Genomic DNA, 18,736 nt, shown 5'->3' with positions numbered 1-18,736 from the left:
ATCAAAAAATAGGGAAAAAACATGATGATGGTTCTAAAATTAGTTCATTGGTGTGCAAATATGGTTTTTCACAGTCAACCATTTCTACCATAGTGAAACAAAAAGAAAACCTTAAAAAAAAAGTAAGTGATGAATCTAACAGTCCAAAAAAGCAGAGAACTCATTATAGAAATGGAAAGACTTTTGTTGCTGTGGATAAAAGAAAAACAAATGAAGGGTGATACAGTTCCTGGACAATACATTTGGGAACATGCAAAGCAGATTTTTGAGGACTTAAAGACTAAAACACCTTCAGCTAGTGATACGAGATATGGGGACTTTAAAGCTAGCAAAGGTTGGTTCGACTGTTTTAGAAAAGGTCCAATATTAAAGGTGTCATAAGGCATGGAGAGGCTTCCATGGAAGCAGCTGAAAACTTTAAGGTGGATTTTCAAGAGCTCGTTGAGAAGGAGTGTTACTTTCCTCAACAAAATAACCCCAGGGGCTCACATCTGGTGGGAATGGGCTTGGCACACACCCACGGTCCTGAGTTGGATATCATCATGCTTCTTTTTCTTGGTGATTCCCTCTCTCTCTCTCTCTCTCTCAGGGTAAATTCAGAAAAATATTTTTTTTTGGCTGGTGCAGCATAAGCCTCAGGCTTTCTTGCACCATATGGCTAATAATAATAAGTCTTTAATACAGACGAAACGGGCCTCTTTTGGAAAAGAATGCCTAGGCGAACGTACATCATAAAAGAAGAGGCCTCGTTGCTTGGTCATAAGCCTATGAAGGATAGGCTTACTCTGCTATTGGGGTCCAATGCCTGTGGTTATTTTAAACTTAAGCTAATGTTGGTTTACCACTCAGAAACTCCCAGAGTGTTTAAACAACAAAAGGTCATCAAAAGCAAGTTGGGTGTTTTTGGCGGTGTAACAAGAAGGCCTGGGTGACAAGACACCTCTTCAATGAATGGTATTTGAAGTGTTTTGTCCTTCAGTCAAAGATTACTTAGAAAAAAACAAACTTCCTTTAAAGGCACTGTTAATTTTGGGATAATGCTCCAGGTCATGATTCCCAACTTTCCCGATCTCTGGAGGCGCAATTTAACTTCATTACTGTCAGATTTCTCCCACCCAATATCACCCCTCTGCTTCAGCCGATGGATCATCAAGTGATTGCCAACTTTAAAAAAATTTACACAAAGAGGAGGCGATGTGCTTCAGGAGACAGAGCCATCACCTTAAAGGAATTCTGGAAGATCAGGTTTAACATCTTAGACTATGTACAAATGATTGTCAGTTCTTGGAATGAAGTTTCAGCTTGGTGCCTCAATGCAGCCTGGAAGAACTTATGGCCTTCAGCCATCTATGATTTTGAAGGATTTGAAGCTGAAGGTGTTCTAGAGCAGGAAATTATCACTCATTGTGAGTCCTTGGCTCTAGAGATTGATGTGGAGGAGTTAATTGTGGACCACAGAAGGGAGTTGACAACAGAGGAGCTCCAAGAATTAGAGCAGATCGGCGAGCATGACGTTGGAGATGAGGAACATGAGGAGGAGGATGACCGTGTAGCAACAACTCAAGAAATTAAGAACATTTTTGCTGCGTAGGATATTGTGAAGAGGACAGTATGAAAAAATCCAGATATTGAAACCACTTAATTGATGACCTGCAAATTTGAAGATCAGGTGTTAAGTTATTTCAAGAACCTTCAGAGAAAGTACCAAAAGCACTTTGGACAGTTTTTATACCATAAGTAGCAAGAGCCAGCAATCGGAAAGAACACCAGATCCTGAAGGTTGTCCTGATATCTTGATGGTAAAAGATTCTTTTCCAGCTCCATTGCCACACCACCATTGACACAGCTTTTCCAATGTAAGTTAAATGAAAATTAAGATTTTTATTTTTTTAATATTGATAATTATCAATTATCATTTTAAACAACATTGGGGAGGGGGAAAGGGGGAATAAGTAAAAATGTGTGGCACGTCAGCATTTTTTTATCTTTTTTCTTTTTTTTTTAAATTTGTATCATGCTCTGCTGTTTATTCCATTGTATAAGACGCACCACAATTTTAGGGCGAGTTATTTTTAGATAAAAGGTGCATAGTATACACTGGAAAATACGGTATTCAGTATTCTATATAAAACTAATACAATTTCTGTTATAAAAATCACCTTTTACAGAGATAAATATCTTAGTTATATAGTGAAAATTTCAATTTCCGAGGAACAAATTATCAAAAAACAGTATGTTATTGGGTTCACATTACGATATTTTTACGATGTGATGGTTTCTCTGGAATGAATTAATATCATAAAGCGGGGTCCACTGTATATATATATTTCGGTATTTTTTATCCCATAATACAGCCATACATGTTTTAGCATGGATTCCTCAAGGTGTTGTAGGGTGTCCTGTGGTAGTGTTAGTCATGCATTGCACAATGTGTCCAATAATGCCGACACATTGTCAAGTGGATGGTCATAGCATCAAACAAATATCCATTTCAAGTAGCTCCCAAACATGCTCAGTTTGATTCAAATGGGGTGAATTGGGCAGCCATGGGAGGACTGAGAATTCATTGTCATATTCCTGAAACAAGCTAGCTACCTACCAGGCTTTGTGGCATGACACATTGTCTTGTTAATAGATGCCAGCATTGTCTGGATAACTGTCATCATGAAGGGGTGTACTTGGTCAGTGACAATAGAAAGATAGGCATTTCTATCAGGCCATTCATTAATGAGGATCAGAGGATTCAGGGCGTGTCACAGAAATAGTCCTCAAACCATAACATTTCCAGCCTACCAAACGCCAGGTGCCATGGCCTCACATTTCTCTCTCTAAATGCAGATATGCTCATCAGAATAATAGAATTGGAAAAAGGATTTGTCAGACCAGGAGACAGATTTCCACATGTAGGTGATCAAGTGTTGGTGTTGATGTGTCCCTGAAGGTGCAGTTTCTTGTATCTTGCAGTGAACATGGGTACCCATGACAGCTGTTGAATTCCATAGAGGGCGCCTCCGTAGCCAGGTGGGAAGGAGCAGCAGTGCGTAGCACACGTTTCTTGATTAGACCAAGGTTCGAGCCCGTCACCACCAAATACGGAGGATGCGGAAAGGTCAGGGAATGACCACCGTATATCCCGGAGCAATATGGCCTTAGTTGCTAATGCTCCTAAAAACCAAATAACTAACTAACTTCCATAGCCTAAATGAGCTAATGTCCAGCACATATCTTTATGTGAATATTGGGCTTTCTGTTCTTACATTGTACAGTGGTTAGATGAGCTACTGTGGTGCTTTGCTGATGTGTTGCAAGACAAAACACACAACATTCACCACAGGCATCAACCACATATGACTTCCATGTGTGACCTTTGGCTGGTTGTTTGACCACTGTTGAGCCAGTCACAGTAGATTCATGACACCACAGAATGGGAGCAGTTAATCATGTTGACTGTTGGCAAGATGCTGACACTTGCACATCTTGTCCTCACAATCATTCCACGTTCAGTTAGTCTTAACTGTGTCTACAGTAATGTTGGGAGTGCTGTCAGTGAATTTGAATTCCTGGTTAGGATAAGTAATAATGACATAATAAGGCAAATGTCACTCAGAAAAAGGGGATAATAAGTGTCACTATATTATATAATGTATTTAGGAAGGATAGGCAAGGTTGAGGGGATGTGGGGAGCGAGTCATGTTTATTATCAAAAGCAGCCTTAAAAAACAAAAACTTCCCACAAATTTAGAAATTCCATATGCCATCCCATGTAGAATCTCTGCAGTGTGTAGGTGGAAGTTAAGGTAAAATGGAAGTGGCTGTACACTGCAGATCAGAAAATCTCCTTACCTAAAATTATAATCTATGCCTCTACCTTTAACGACTGCAACCTCTTTCACTGTTGTCCAGCTTGTACTGCATGATCACTTCCTGCTAATAATTCTTGTATTATCAACCGCATAATGTCATCTGGATTTTGGGTGATGATCATGCTAGGAATATTCCTTTCCCTAGTATTTTCTCTGACATGTGAATATAAATAATAATCTAGTTCATTTAAAACTATAATTTCCCATGATAAGTTTTCTTCACTCTTGCTCCATTTCATAAAGGATAAACTGAAATCATACATAATAAGTTCAAACTTCCTTGCCTATTCCATCTGCCCAAAGAGGCTTCATTGTACTTCTCTTATTGTACATTTGATTCCAAATGGACCCCCTTCCTATCCACATCCCTTCAATCTTGCCTATCCTTCAGAAATATATTATATATACTGTAGTAGCATTAGCATAGGCATACGATGCAAGAAAGCAAGCTTATGCAGGATCAGCCAAGGAGGAAAAAAAAAAAAAAAAAAACCCTCCCGTTTCACCCCTCCATTCTTTTCAAATGCCTGTCCAGCTTAGCCTTAAATTTATTTAGGCTATCAACTTCCACAACAAAAAATGGAAGTCTGTTCCACCAATCAACCACCTGCTGGCTAAAGGCAAATTTCCACACATCTATTCTACAACTGTCTTTACTCAATTTGAATCTCTGCCCCCAAAGGTTCTTAATCTGAGCAAGAGTACAATGGGATAATCACCTCCCTGTCCCTGCTAGCAAAATTCCAATATATCATTGACATGACTCCATGACCTGCCCTGGCAGCCCGTCTGCACTGCTCAGTGAACTTCATATTTGACTGCACAACTACCCCCAGGTCTTTTTCACTTTCCACTTCCCTGAGTGTACTAGCACACAATTGGTAGTGGAAATGCAACAAGATGTCTATTCTTGATTCATAGACTATGAAAAATCATTTGACAAAGTTCAGCATAGAAAATTGTTTGCTATCCTGCACCAAATAAACCCAGACAGCAAAGACATCTAAAGACATTTCTCTTGGGTTATTGCTACTCATATGCAGTACTTTGCATTTGTCAGTTAAACTTCAGTTGCCTCTTCTCAGCTCATTTGCCCAACTTTAGATCCAGTGGAGTAGCATACCGTCTTTACTGTCGTTAACAACCCTGCCAACCTTTGTATCATCTGCAAACTTGGACATTAATCCTGATATACCTTCATCAATATCATTGACAGTGGTGTAGCTACCATGTAGGCAGGCAAGGCAACTGCCTCCGGGCCCGAGACTTTTAGGGGCCGGCGTCTTTGGCTGTCTCCTGATTTTACAATTTTCGTTAATTAAGTGGAGGCCCAAATATGTTCTTTGCCTCCGGGCCTGAAAACCACATTGTAGTATCCAATCAAATTGGTCAGACAAGACTTCCCTTAACAAACCCATACTGTGTCTGAATTATTACTGCTGTCTTGTCTAGGTGATCCTGTATTACCCCTTTAACCAGTGACTCCTTTATTTTTCCCAGAACAGACGATAAACTAAAATGTCTATAATTATTTCTGTTACCCTTTAAACCCCCTTTGTGAATTGAGGATACATTTGCACATCTCCAGTCCATGGGGACCTCCCCTGACTCTAAGGATTCTCTCATTAAGTATGGCTAAGGGTTTGCTTATTTCCCTTGTTGCCTCCTTCATTATAACTGGATAGATTCCATTTGCCCCAGGTGCCTTTTTTATGTTTAACTTCAACAATTTCTTCTCCACTTTGCTCTCAGTTATCACAAAATCACTTAGCTTCCTGTTAGCGTTTGATAAACTTGTGGCATTTCCCTCTTTGAATAACTCCTCTTGTGAATGTAGATGCAAAATACTCATTCAGTTTATCAGCTACTTGAGCAGGATCATTAACAGTCGAACCATCTATCTGTGGACCAATCTGATTGATCCCCTTCCTTCCTTCTAAAGTTTACATAAGAAAAGAACTCTGTGTTTTTTGCCAAAAAAGATTTCTCATAATCTGCCTTCACCTGCCTAATCTCCTTTATGACTTGATTACAGGCTAGCTTATATCTGTCGTAGGCTTATGTGTCGTCTGATAATTTTCATGCATCCCATGCATTTTTATTCTCTGCCACAAGCCTCATTAATTCATCTGACATCCATTTAGGCCTGAACCTTGAACAGTATTTCTTAGTTGGAATGAAAAACCTACTAGCCTCCAAGATTAAGTCCCTGAAGGCTTCCCATTTAGAATTCACCGTTGGTAACATCTTCAGTTGATCCCACCGTATAGAATTTAAAAACTGTCTGAGATCCTTGTAGTCACCTTTACGAAAGCAAAAGCCCTTCCCTTCCCTTTAGCCTTGATGGTAGTTACATCTTTAAGTAATTCCCATATCAGTACATTGTGATCACTGTCACCCAGTGGTTCCTTTATCTGCAAATTCTTAATGCACGAATAATCACTGCTGATAATCAGATCAAAAGTATTACTCCCTCTGGTTGCTTCCCGAACATGTTGCTGTAGAAAACAGTCATCCAATAAATCCAAAAAAGTCTTGCTAGTGTACGAGTGACCAACCCACAAATTCCAGTCAATATCTGGAAAGTTAAAATCCCCCAGTATAAGACATTCTGATTTACTGGCCCCACTCTATTTCTCTGCACAATTGCTCATTATACTCATCAGAGTCATTAGGCCTATAACACACACCTAGTCTAATTTTTCCTTTCCCAGTGCTTATGTCATACCAAACGGACTCCACATTGCATTGTCCACCAACATCAATTGGATGAACTTCCTTTGATTTTGTGTTTCTTAACTAGCAGCATGACCCCTCCTTCCTTCCTGTCCTGTCTATCCTTTCTGTACATATTAATAAATATCAGGCGCCTCTGTAGCCAGGTGGGAAGGGGCAGCAGTGCGTAGCACATGCTTCTTGATTAGACCGCGGTTCAAGCCCATCACCACCAAATACGGAGGATGCGGAAAGGTCAGGGAATGACCACCGCATACCCCGGAGCAATATGGCCTTAGTTGCTAATGCTCCTAAAAACCAAATAACAAACAACTAAGAACTGTACATATTGTACTTCCCAAATTCCAATTCTGCACTGCTTATATCTGTGTGACACCATGACTGTGATCTCCCAATAACTATACTCCTAGCATTGGTGTACTTGCAAGTATACATGCACCTGTTTCTACTCTTAGTTACTGTAACACAGCCCATGTATTTATTTGTTCCACTATGACTACCAACAGTCCTGGAAATCTCCATTGCCTTACTTTCTATGCTGCTTCTCATTCTAATAGAAGCAGTGCAAGAATCACTTTTTCCTCTGCCTGTGGCCACTGTTAACGTTTTAGACTGTGTACCCCCCCCCCATAAGCTAGCAGTTTTCTGACACACATCTAACGCTGACTCGGTTGCATCAGCAAATATTCTTGCTCCCTTTCTATTTAAGTGTACCCCATCCCTGTAGAAGCAGTCTCTCCTGTCAACAAGCACAGACCAGGCTGAAAAAATTCTACCCCTTGATACTTGCACAATCTCTCCAAAATTCAATCTTAGCTGTATATAGCTTTTCCACTTAGCTTTCATTTCTGTTTAGATTGTTCTCACTTCGGAATATAAACTGATACGAGTTATTTGGGAAAGAGTTTCTAAAGATATTTGTTCTTATTATCTAGTGGTGTTAGAATAAAGAATATTATTTAAGTAAAAATGAACAGTTTATTTAAATTTTTAAAATTATAAATTTTACAATTTTTTTAAATTACAAAATCTCCCATCCCAGGGGAGGATGGGAGAAGAGAGCATATTTCACTAGAATTCATTTTCACACACATTCAGATATCATGGTTGCCCACAATGACTTTTTGAAGAACCTGGAAAAACCTTGAGGATGAAATTAAAGATTTGCAGATCTGTTAGCAGTACTTCTCATTTATCCCTCATAGCAAGAATAATGAACCACAAGGTCAGTTTCCCAGTATTCAATTTGTATGGTAAACAATGCAAGGAAGCTAGCTTATAAAACATTGAGAGAAAAAAAAAAGTTTGTGTTTATACTCTTGGCACAACCATCAAGTTTTGTTTGGTTTTTAGAAGCATTAGCAACTAAGGCCATATTGCTCTGGGGGGATATGCGGTGGTCATTCCCTGACCTTTCCGCATCCTCCATATTTGGTGGTCACGGGCTCGAACCCAATCTAATCAAGAAGCGTGTGTTATGCACTGCTGCTCCTGCCCACCTGGCTACGGACGCACCAACCATCAAGTCAAAGGAGTTTGCAATAAATCATGAATACAATTGTTAATCATATTTAGCAGTTATGGGCTGGAACCACAGTCCACTCAAAATGTGTGTGCTAGAGCAGTCTTGCTCCTGCCCACTCAGCTACGTCAGACCTTCCCACATCACCTATCCAACCCCCTCTAACAATTTGTGCAATCCCTCCTTAAGACAGAAGTTCCTGCAATTAATTACTCTCTGGCTGAACACCAATCTTTCCATGAGTATCCTGATGCTATCCTTTCTCAATTTAAAATTATGCCCCCTTATGTGTATTAACTGAGTAATAGTAAGAATACCAACAGCACTTAGTTTACTCAATCCATTCAATGCCTTAAACAATTCAATCAGGTCTCCTGAAATCCCGCCTAGTTTCCAGGTTCTGCAATTTGCACAGCTGAACTCTTTCTTGGGAAGAGTACCCTTTTGTGCCCCTGATTAATTTTGCTACCATCTCTGCATCCACATGCTTCCTAAAAGAAGACTTCAAAATCTGTATGCAGTACTTAAGATGTGACCTAAACATTGCCTTATATAACTAAATAATCACATCTTTAATCAATGAACTGCAATTTCTAAAAATTTTATTTGAAACCCATCCTCCTCCGTTTCTGGGTGACAGGTTTTAGTTGTCCCAAGTTTGGTCCATGCATTCTCACAAAATCAAAGAAAGCATCAAATTGTCATTTCATCTGAAATCTGAATTTTTTCAAGCATGCTTTATCACATTCAGTATTCATAACAAAAAATTATAATGGCTGATGAGTCTTGGGTGTATGAATAAGAATCAGATACCAAGTTTTGAAGCACTTAATGAAAAATGTCATCACCATTGGCTAGAAAATGTTCACCAGTAAAATCACATATGAAGGTCATGCTGATTACATTTTTTAACAATTTGAGTATGGCATTATCTTAATTTGTTTCACAAGGTGTTACTACCAATAAGTTTTATTGGTAGCCTTCTACCAATAAGTTTTAAAATGGTTGAGAGAGTCAAGCTGCAGTTTTTGGCCAACAAATATTACTATGCTGCACCAACCTTATTCACCTTATTTGGCATCGTTTTGGCTATTCCCAAAATTAAACAGGACATGAGAAGAAAATAATTTGAATCAATTCAAGCAAACACAATAAACTGCCTAAAAGCATTCATATTCAAGACTTAAAAATATTTTTGATTGGGGGGAGAAAGCACAAGGGAACGTTAACCAAACATAAAAAGTAAAATGGAAGTACTGCATATATTAAAAGTACAAATACCATTTACAATAAAATATGCTAATTAAATGGGATAAAAATATAAAAAGCATATAAAACGTGGTAACTTCGTATGAACAGTGCCATCTTTACTGGTCATCCTTAGTATATGAAATAACAGAATTTTTTTTTTTTTTTCTTTTTTATGTGAACCCCAAACACGAGAGGTATTAGAACCTATAGTACTTAGTACCGTGCTTGGGTTGGAGGTTGAGAAGACGAAAGAAGATATTTGTTGACATTGGACTTGAACTTCTGTAGATTGTAATTTTCAGGAAATACGTATGAAGGAAGGTTGTTCCAGAAAACGGCAGTTGAATGAATAAATGAGGAAGATGAAAAGTTGGTTCTGTGGGTTTGAAGTTGGACAGTAAATGGATGTTGGCTGGTGGCGGCACGTGTTCGGACTGATTTTAAAGAGAGAGCGGGAATTATAGAAGCCAATTCAGAAGAACAGTGCCCATGGAAGTATCTGTAAAAGAGGCATGCACCAGAAACAGTGCGTCTATGAAAAAGCGAGTGGAGAGACTCTGTTAGAGATGAGTCATTAATTAACCGAACTGCCCTCTTCTGAATGGAATCAAGAAGCCTGAGAGAGGTTTTGGGGGCACCACCCCAAATGTGGGAACAATATTCCATGGCAGGGCGGATTTGCGGATTTGAGCAGCTGTTTGGAAGAAAAATAACGCCGAGAGCGAAAGAGAAAACCAAGTTTTTTAGATGCAGAGGAAGCAATATTTGTAATGTGCTTGTGCCAAGAGAGATTAGAAGTCAGGGTAATCCCCAAAAGAGATATATCCTTTTGCCTAGAAATTGGAGTGTCACTAAAGATAAGCATAGGACCAGAAGAATCCTTTTTGCGAGATATAAGACAAGACTGAGTTTTAGAAGGGTTGAAATCAACTAAGTTGTCTTTGCCCCACTGGAGAATTACCTGCAGATCGGCATTTAAGGAATTGGTAGCAGATTTTCGAGAAGTTGAAGCTGATTGAGCAGGACAAGGTTTCTCAAAATGGAAAGTTGAATGCAATGTGCTATCATCGGCAAAACTATGGATAGGATTTCCAGTCAATGGAAGAAGGTCATTGATATACAAGAGGAAAAGAGTGGGGGAAAGAACTGAACCTTGGGGGACACCGGCATTAGTGGAGAAGTTAGGAGACAGAGAGCCATCTACCATCGCCCTCAGTGAGCGATCAGAGAGAAAACTGGATAACCAATTACTAAAAACAGTTGGCAAACCATAAGATGGAAGCTTGTTTAGAAGACCTTTATGCCAAACACGATCAAAAGCCTTTGAAATGTCAAGAGCAACTACTTGTGTTTCACCGAACCTTTCCATTGAAGTAGTCCATAAATGGGTAACATAAGCCAGGATATCACCAGTGGATCGACACTGATGGAATCCATACTGGTGATCGTTGATCAGACGGAAGGTTTCTAGGTAGTTTAAGAGTTGGCGGTTAATTGATTTCTCCATTACTTTAGAAAGAGTAGAAGTAATTGCAATGGGACAATAATTGGATGGGAGGGATTTGTCACCCTTTTTAGGAACTGGCTGGATATGAGCAAATTTCCAAGCTGAAGGAAAAACACCTTTGGAATAAGAAAGTGAAAAAAGGCGGCAAAGAATAGGAGTAAGTTTCAGAATGACTGAAACTGAATAATAAATACATGATTAGTTTATTGATTGTATTCTCGCCTTGGCAAATCATATAAAATTTGTGGTGTATGGTGTACCTGACATTCAGAGGGTTGCATTGGCATTTTGCAAAATATTACATTCAATTGATTTTTATGATATTTTCAAATATAGAATCACTTCATTCCTGTTTTTTTTAATTGTTTTTTATGCTAGAGATTTAATTTTTGCTTTTAGGCAATGAAAGTATCATCCATTGAGACAGATGCCATAGAAGAGGATCAGAAGAAAGCTACTGGAGTTTGGATGTATGTATTTTTAATATTTTATTCTGTTATTCTAAGCATGTTTCAGTAAACTTACTAAATTTTTATAATGAAACAATGTGATATAATATCCTTATTTTAGTTGTCATTATTTTTGATAACTAATGTTGATATTTTTAACTTGATCAACCTGAACAGAGACCTTGCATTAGTGTACACCAGATTACGGGATTGGACATTGCCATTTCATTTCAAGACAGCAAAAAAACAATACCCTTTCAGAACTCACATTTTCAGGCTGTTACAAAGTACATTTGCAGCACGTGGTAAAGGGTTCAAGCATTCCTTAATGGAGGTATTTTTATTTCAGTGTACTGTCTGGCAGTAAGATTGAAATTGACTCCCATTATTCAACACGTTGAAAATAGGTTTGCATTAGTTCTACTAGAACTTGAATGGAAACTAAAAAAAATATTTACCATGCAAAATTCTGTTGCCCTTTAAAAAATGAATGTCAGAAATTTTGCATTATATAGGAGTTCAGCATTGACTGTGAAGCTGAAAAACTGTAATCAGTCATTTTATTTTAATACTGTATATTAATTTTGTTTCTTTCAGTCACTACAAGCTTAACATTTTTGCTGCCACTTGTTACAAATGTGTGCCAAGCAGCACTCGAAAGATATGCCACTGAATGCAAATGTGTGTTCTGCTTAAGCAGTCACTAAAACATTTGAAGCCAAGCATAAGAAATGTGACAACCACTCAGTATTGGCACACAGATTGACAGAACTGTAATGCAATTATACTCTTTTAATGTGTTGAGATTAGTTTATGCAGTATATTTTATTAAGTACAATTTTTGGAAAAGCAAAGTAAAATTTTGTTTTTAAAGTAAGATTTGCTGTATTTTTACCCTTTAGAGTTTGGTATAGTGACCATAAAAAATAGTCAAATATCTAGGATATGAATCACCCTTCATTAATGTATGATGGGTGGAGGGAAAAGGTATAAAAAAAAAACTATTTTGAGGTTAGGTACCTGAAATGTGAGGAGTTTGCTGAAACCAGGGAAGTTGGAAAACACAATTAAAGAGATGCATAGGCTTAACCTTAAAATTTTAGGCCAAAGTGAAGTGAGGTGGAAGGAAAATGGAATATGTAACACTTATAATGGATACAGATTATACTATTCAGGAAACTCCAGTGGGGTAAATGGTGTTGGGATCCTTGTGGCAGGGGACATGATAAAATATGTTGGTAATTTCATCCCAAAATCTGATAGAGTAATGCTACTTCAATTGAGGGGCAATCCAATAAATATTAATCTGATTCAAGTTTATGCCCTACAGCTGATAAGACATATAAAGAAGTGGACGAACTGCATGAACAGATCCAGAGTTTGATGAAGCTAACTAATAAACAAGAAATAAATATAGCCTTGGGTGATTTTAATGCAAAGGTAGGACAAGGGGCACTAATGGATATAGTTTGGGAATTAGAAATGATAAAGGAGATAGAGTTATCCAGTTCTGCCAGGAGGAGGACTTGATAAACAGCCACCAAGAAGGCTATATACTTGGAAATCACCACAAGACACAGAGAACAAAATTATATGAAATCAAATTGATTATATAATGATCAACAAAATATTCTGCAGTAGTGGGTTGACTGCAAAGGCATATCCAGGAGCAGATATTACATCAGACCATAATCCAGTGGTAACAGTGCTGAGAACAAGACTAAATGCTCCCAAAAAGACAGAAAAAAGAAGCCTTCAGATAGAAAGCTGAACAATGAGGAGGTAGCACAGACATTTACAAAAGTCACAGAAACAGTTTGGAATCAGAATAGAACCAAAGGAGTAAATGAAGAAAGTCCCGAAATGATGTGGCATAACATGAAGACTACCATTAAGATAGCAGAAAAAAAACTTTTGAAAAAGGAGAGACAAAAAAGGAAACATGACTGGATGACAGAGGAGATATTAGAGCTGATGGAAAAAAGGAGAAGTTGCAAAAACAGACATGAACAAAAATAGAAAGATGTCTGGAAATGCAACAAGATGTCTATTCTTGTTTCATAGACTATGAAAAATCTTTGACAAAGTTCAGCATAGAAAATTGTTTGCTATCCTGCACCAGATAAACCAAGACATCTAAATAATCGAGAATCTGTACTATAATTAGAGTGCTATGGTGAGAGTGAAAGATGAGCTGACAGAAGAAATTATGATAAAGAGAGGTGTTCAACTGGGGTGCATTCTATCTCCATTACTGTTCAATCTCTATTCTGAAAAAATTTTGAAGGATGCATTGGAAGATAGAGCAGAAGCAGTTACTTTAAATGGAATAGTCATTAATAATATTCACTATGCCGATAATGCAGTCATCATTTCAGGAAGTGATTCTGATCTTCAAACACTCATGGAAATAGTTAATGCAGAAAGTAATAAGATGGGTCTTTGGATAAATCCTAGTAAGACTAAATGAATGGTAGGTTGGCCCCAAGAATTATACAAATCTCACACTAACAGTCAATGAGAGACTGAAAAAGTAAATAAAGGGTATGATTCAACTGAAATTAAAAGCAGAGTTGAAATTGCAAGATTGGCCTTTTGCAAAATGAAAGGTGTTTTATGTAATCTGCAGTTGGATGTAAATCTTTGACTAAGAGTAATGGAACACTACATCTGGTCCACACGACTCTGGTTGCGAGCTTAGACATTGAAGAAAGCAACAATTAAGAAATTGGTGGCATTCAAGATGTACGTGTATAGAAGAATATTGCACATTCCATGGACAGCTAAAGTTACAAATGTGGAAGTGTTGAGATCAGTCAGTAGAGAAAGGAAATTGCTGTCTCTAATCAAGAAACAAAAAACTTCTTTTTTTGGTCACATTATGAGACATCAAGAAGAATATGCAGTGCCACAAATCATTCTGACTGGAAGAATTAATGGTGAGAGGAAGAAGAATATAATGCCTGGATAATTGAAGGAATGTACAGGCAAAATTTCCCTTGTGGGTCGTGCAGTTGGTAGGATCACTATCCTCCCCGCACCAGGTGGAAAAGATCTGAGTTTGAATCCCATCGATGACAGGAGGAATTTTTATGGGCCTTTTTCACAATGTGGTTGAGTTAGTTGGTCTCAGGCATGGTTTTTTTCCTCCCAGACACAGAAAATCGACCTCAGAACACAGACAATATACACGGAGCAACATGGCCATGATCGTAAAATCCAATAATAACAGTCAAAACTGTGGAGCAGTTATTTCATGATGTTTATGACAGATGCTAATCACCAACCCCAAATGGGACAGCAACCCCTATGATGATGATGATGATCAAAAGAGGTTTTTTTCTTTTCTTTTTTTTTTTTTCTTTCTTGTAAAGGGTTAGCATACATCGATCTACAACCTGGAACGTTAATAATGAAATGTTAAAGGAAAAAATAGAGTATGTATGAATAAATGCTAGTGGGTCAACCTACTATATTTTATCAAAATTGTTCTTGAATATATATTTGTTCACAGTATTGGCCTTGAGTTCTGTACCCATAAAGATAAATCATACATCCTTTGAAAAGTCTCAATTGGGAATTATGTTTGTCATATTAACCAGAAATAATGAGTTAATTTTTAAATACAGATTTAAGTAATCAATGCATTTGCATAAATAATTAGCCAACATAAATTAATATTATAAGCACAACAATAACAGTCGAACCAGTAGTGTAATGGATTAAAGAGTTTCATGTATATTTTTATCATTGTAGGTATGTATGATCAATCCAAATGCAGGCTCTTTTTCTTTTTCCTTTCTAACTATTGATTCTCTGAACAGAAAAATTGAACAAAGGACATAAATGAGAGATGTGAATAAAAAAAAAAAAAAAAATCATTCATTGGTTCCCCATTTTGGGGATTTTTCCAGATCTGAGAAGGTAAAATTGATTGTCATCTCTACATTGTAGATGAAATATGTACAACATACACTGAATGGCCAGTTTATTAGGTACACTGATCTAATAGCAAATTTCATCTCCTTTAGCCCTCAGAATAGTTGTTGGTGCATTGGCTTCACATGGTGCTGGAAGTATTCCATATGAGCGCTGATCTGCAGTTTTTTTAAATAGGACAGCAGCAGATCCCTACCACTCCAGACAGCTTTCTACTTCATCCTATATGCATACTTGAATCCTATATGGTAAAGTATCCTTTTGCTCCTGGAAGCATTCCCAAATAATCTGTGCCTTGTGAACTGGTACATTATTGTGTTGGAACTAACCTTTCTTCTTGTTTAGGTGCCATTTCTGATAGGGAGGTTGGCAGCCAACACATACCAAATTTATTTGTTCCTAGCATCATGAATTTTTTTCTCAGTCCAGTCAGTCCACTCTCTCAAGTCATCCATCCATCTGCTCCTTCCTCAGGATCCTAATATCTCTTCCTCCAGTGAAGTTTGTGGTATTTTATATTTTTTTCCTCTTAGGGCTTGCTCATAGTATTCCAATTTTCTCCTCTGTGTTGTCTTTATTTGGTGTTTATCTGCCATTGCCATTTGTAGAATTCCTTCATTAATAACTCTACTTGGCTATTTAATTCTCATGATTATTTATAGGCACCACATCTCAAATGCCTCTGGTTTTTTGTCATTTCTTTGTTAATCGTTCAGATTTCCCCTCCATATATAGGCCAAAGTGACTATATATGGAGTATATAGTGCTGATTGTTAATTCCACATTCAGCTTGCTCTCGCATAGGATTTATCTTGTCTGATTGAATTTGTGTTTCGCTCATCCTGTACATAATCTTATTTCTTTAGTTTAATTGTTGCCTGAGTAGAAAGTTGGTTATTTTGGTTTTCCAGTCCACATACTTGCAAATTGGCCTGTGGACCCACTACTTCGTAGCCGAGTGGGCAGGAGCGGGAGTGCAATAGCACACGCTCTTTGAGTAGACCGGGGTTCAAGCCCCTGACTGCTGAATACGGTCGATCTGCCAACCCGCACTGGACCAGCATGGCAGATTATGGTCCATTTCCCTCAGCATGAATTGTTGAGGAGGCTTCCACCCTGCAGTGGGTTGACAATGGCTGCACTTTACTTTTTTAAGCCTCAGGCTTCCTTGCACCATACAGCTAATAGTAGTAGTAGTAATATGATATATGTTATGCTTGGGAATTGACTATTATTATTAACATAATAATAATAAATAATAAAATAAATGTCTGAGTAGAATGACTTTCCTAAGTAGCAGAAGTTGTTAACCTATCTTATATTTTCATTTCTGCAGAAGTATAAAGATAAAAAATATCACATTGTGCATTCCAATATTTTTTATCTTTACTTTGCTTTATTTTTACTCCACCATTGTGTTGTTCTGCTCTGTCATTTGACAATTTGTCAAATGACAGAGCAGAACAACCTTCAACACCTTTTCACCCTCCATTGGCCTGTAATATCAATAAGCTGTTGCTAGCCACAGGACTGCTCCTGGCCTGCTCATCCATTTTCTGGTTGTTGGACCATCTTTGTCACACACTTGACTCTATTCTGTGTGAACATCTCAGCAGGGAAGCAGTGCTCGTGATACTTGCACAGGCACAACTGATGCCAGCTCTCATGCCACACTTGAAGTCACTGAGCTCCTGCTGTTTTCCCATTCTTCAGCTGAAATGCACACATGCATGCACGTGCACACACTATCACTCACTACTTGCACATATGTACCCTGTTTTGGACACAACACTGTCTTTGGCAGAGTGGTCAACAACTTGGATGATAGGGTGCACTTAATAATAATAAATAAAATACCAGAATAAACAAGCAAGGATCTGTGCTCAGCCAGAGAAGCACAGTGGCCCAATATCCTGCACAAAGTATGGCAAAACTGTTGCCTGGAAATACAAATTTTTAATTTATATTAATTAAAATCCATTTTCTGTGAACTCTTATTGGTCATCACACAATCTATTTGTATTTTTATTGTTTTTTGACCCCCCACAACTCTAAGTTGTTAGATGAAATTTCTTTCTTTTGAGTTTTCTTTATATTTCTTAAAATATTTTATAATTTTGTATTTTGATTTTTATCTCATTTTGTAATTTTAGTTAGCAATTTTATGTTCCATATTTATATTTCCATTAAGGCATGTCAGTTAGCTCTGGTAAACATAGAAATTTACATTTCATCTTTTCAGTTGAGTTTTTTTTCTGATTACACCCGTCTGCATTTTAAGAAAAGTTCTCTGATGTTTTACTGCTAATAAGTAAACTTTAATTATTTATAATTAATTAAAATTGCAATATTACAATTATCAAATTCATAATTAATTATAATATTGTACTAGGGGGCTTTGACCCCTGCTCGCTGTCCTTGTTTCTTTTGATAAAATAAAATGAAATACTTACAGAAGCTTTCAACACTGTGTGTCTCTTCCTCTGTTATGAATACACAAATACGTTACATATGGAAATCAAGAATTGTACCGCATGGTCATGCTAGAAAAACAAAGCGTGTGCACGAGGTTTATCTAGCATGACCACGCTAAAACAGAAGCTTGTTTTACTACAGTAAAACAAGCTTCCGTTACGTATTACCACATAACCCACATCCCTTTTATTCCATTGGCTGAATAAAAATCACTAGGAGGAAAATTATTTTAATGTATAGAAAGATATTCATACAATATTATAATTAAATATATTTAAATATACTAAAAAATGAATAGCAAGTGCTTAAAAAACAGTACTCACCTTGTATAAATCTGCAATAAATTTATTGGTAGATGTTGGCTAAATTTAGGTTGGAAGATGCATTAAAAAGAACTAAGGTGGGGAATGGGGTGAAAATATTTTAAACAGATTTTAAAATGAGCGCAAGGAAGTAGAAGTGCAGATCTCCAATCCTTGGTTGTCATAAAGATATTAAAGGATGCAAATGAAAAAAAGAAGACCGGTGATGCCATTAGTCGTTACGAGGGACTTTCGTTGAATAAACCGTCATCAGTTGGCAAATGGGAGAGAAGTGAGTGCGTGTTGTATTTAAAGTTTATCTATACTCTTGTGATGCTCTTTTTGACATGTGGAAACTTTAGCCGCGAGAGGTTCCAAACCGGTGAGAGGTTGAAGGGAAGTTTAGCTTTAATAATATTGAGATGGGAATGGTGTCGGTACCATTTGATGGCGAGGGCTTCATATTGAAGAATTCTGTAGCTCGATCTAAGTTTAATAATGGTGATGGCAGAGTCAACAAGGGGGGGGGGTTATGGGTTTGAGCGTGGATTGTTAACTCAGTGCAGGATTGACTTGTCCTGAAACTGTTGAAGTGGTAGTATGTGCGGATATTGGAAGTTGTGGAGGAACCGAATTTGGTGGTAGTGCTGCCGATGTAACAGGTGTTGCAGTTTGGTTGGCATTTTATGAGA

General features: G+C 37.6%; 1 protein-coding gene across 2 annotated transcripts in view; it reads left to right on the top strand.

The window, feature by feature from the left end:
• LOC150088415 (uncharacterized) overlaps positions 1 to 18,736 on the top strand; it is a 452,966-nt gene that overhangs the window by 289,841 nt on the left and 144,389 nt on the right. For both annotated transcript variants that reach the window (XM_090369501.1, XM_090369502.1), the window contains exon 9: positions 11,279 to 11,349. In XM_090369501.1, coding sequence (XP_090225627.1) covers positions 11,279 to 11,349 — 71 coding nt within the window. The remainder of the gene's footprint in view (positions 1 to 11,278; positions 11,350 to 18,736) is intronic.

This window comes from Mastigoproctus giganteus, chromosome 3, assembly GCF_048544385.1.
Source record: "Mastigoproctus giganteus isolate SK-2022 chromosome 3, ASM4854438v1, whole genome shotgun sequence".
Lineage (NCBI taxonomy): Eukaryota > Metazoa > Arthropoda > Arachnida > Uropygi > Thelyphonidae > Mastigoproctus > Mastigoproctus giganteus.
Note: the sequence above shows the minus strand (reverse complement) of the source record. Positions and strands in the feature narration are given on the sequence as shown.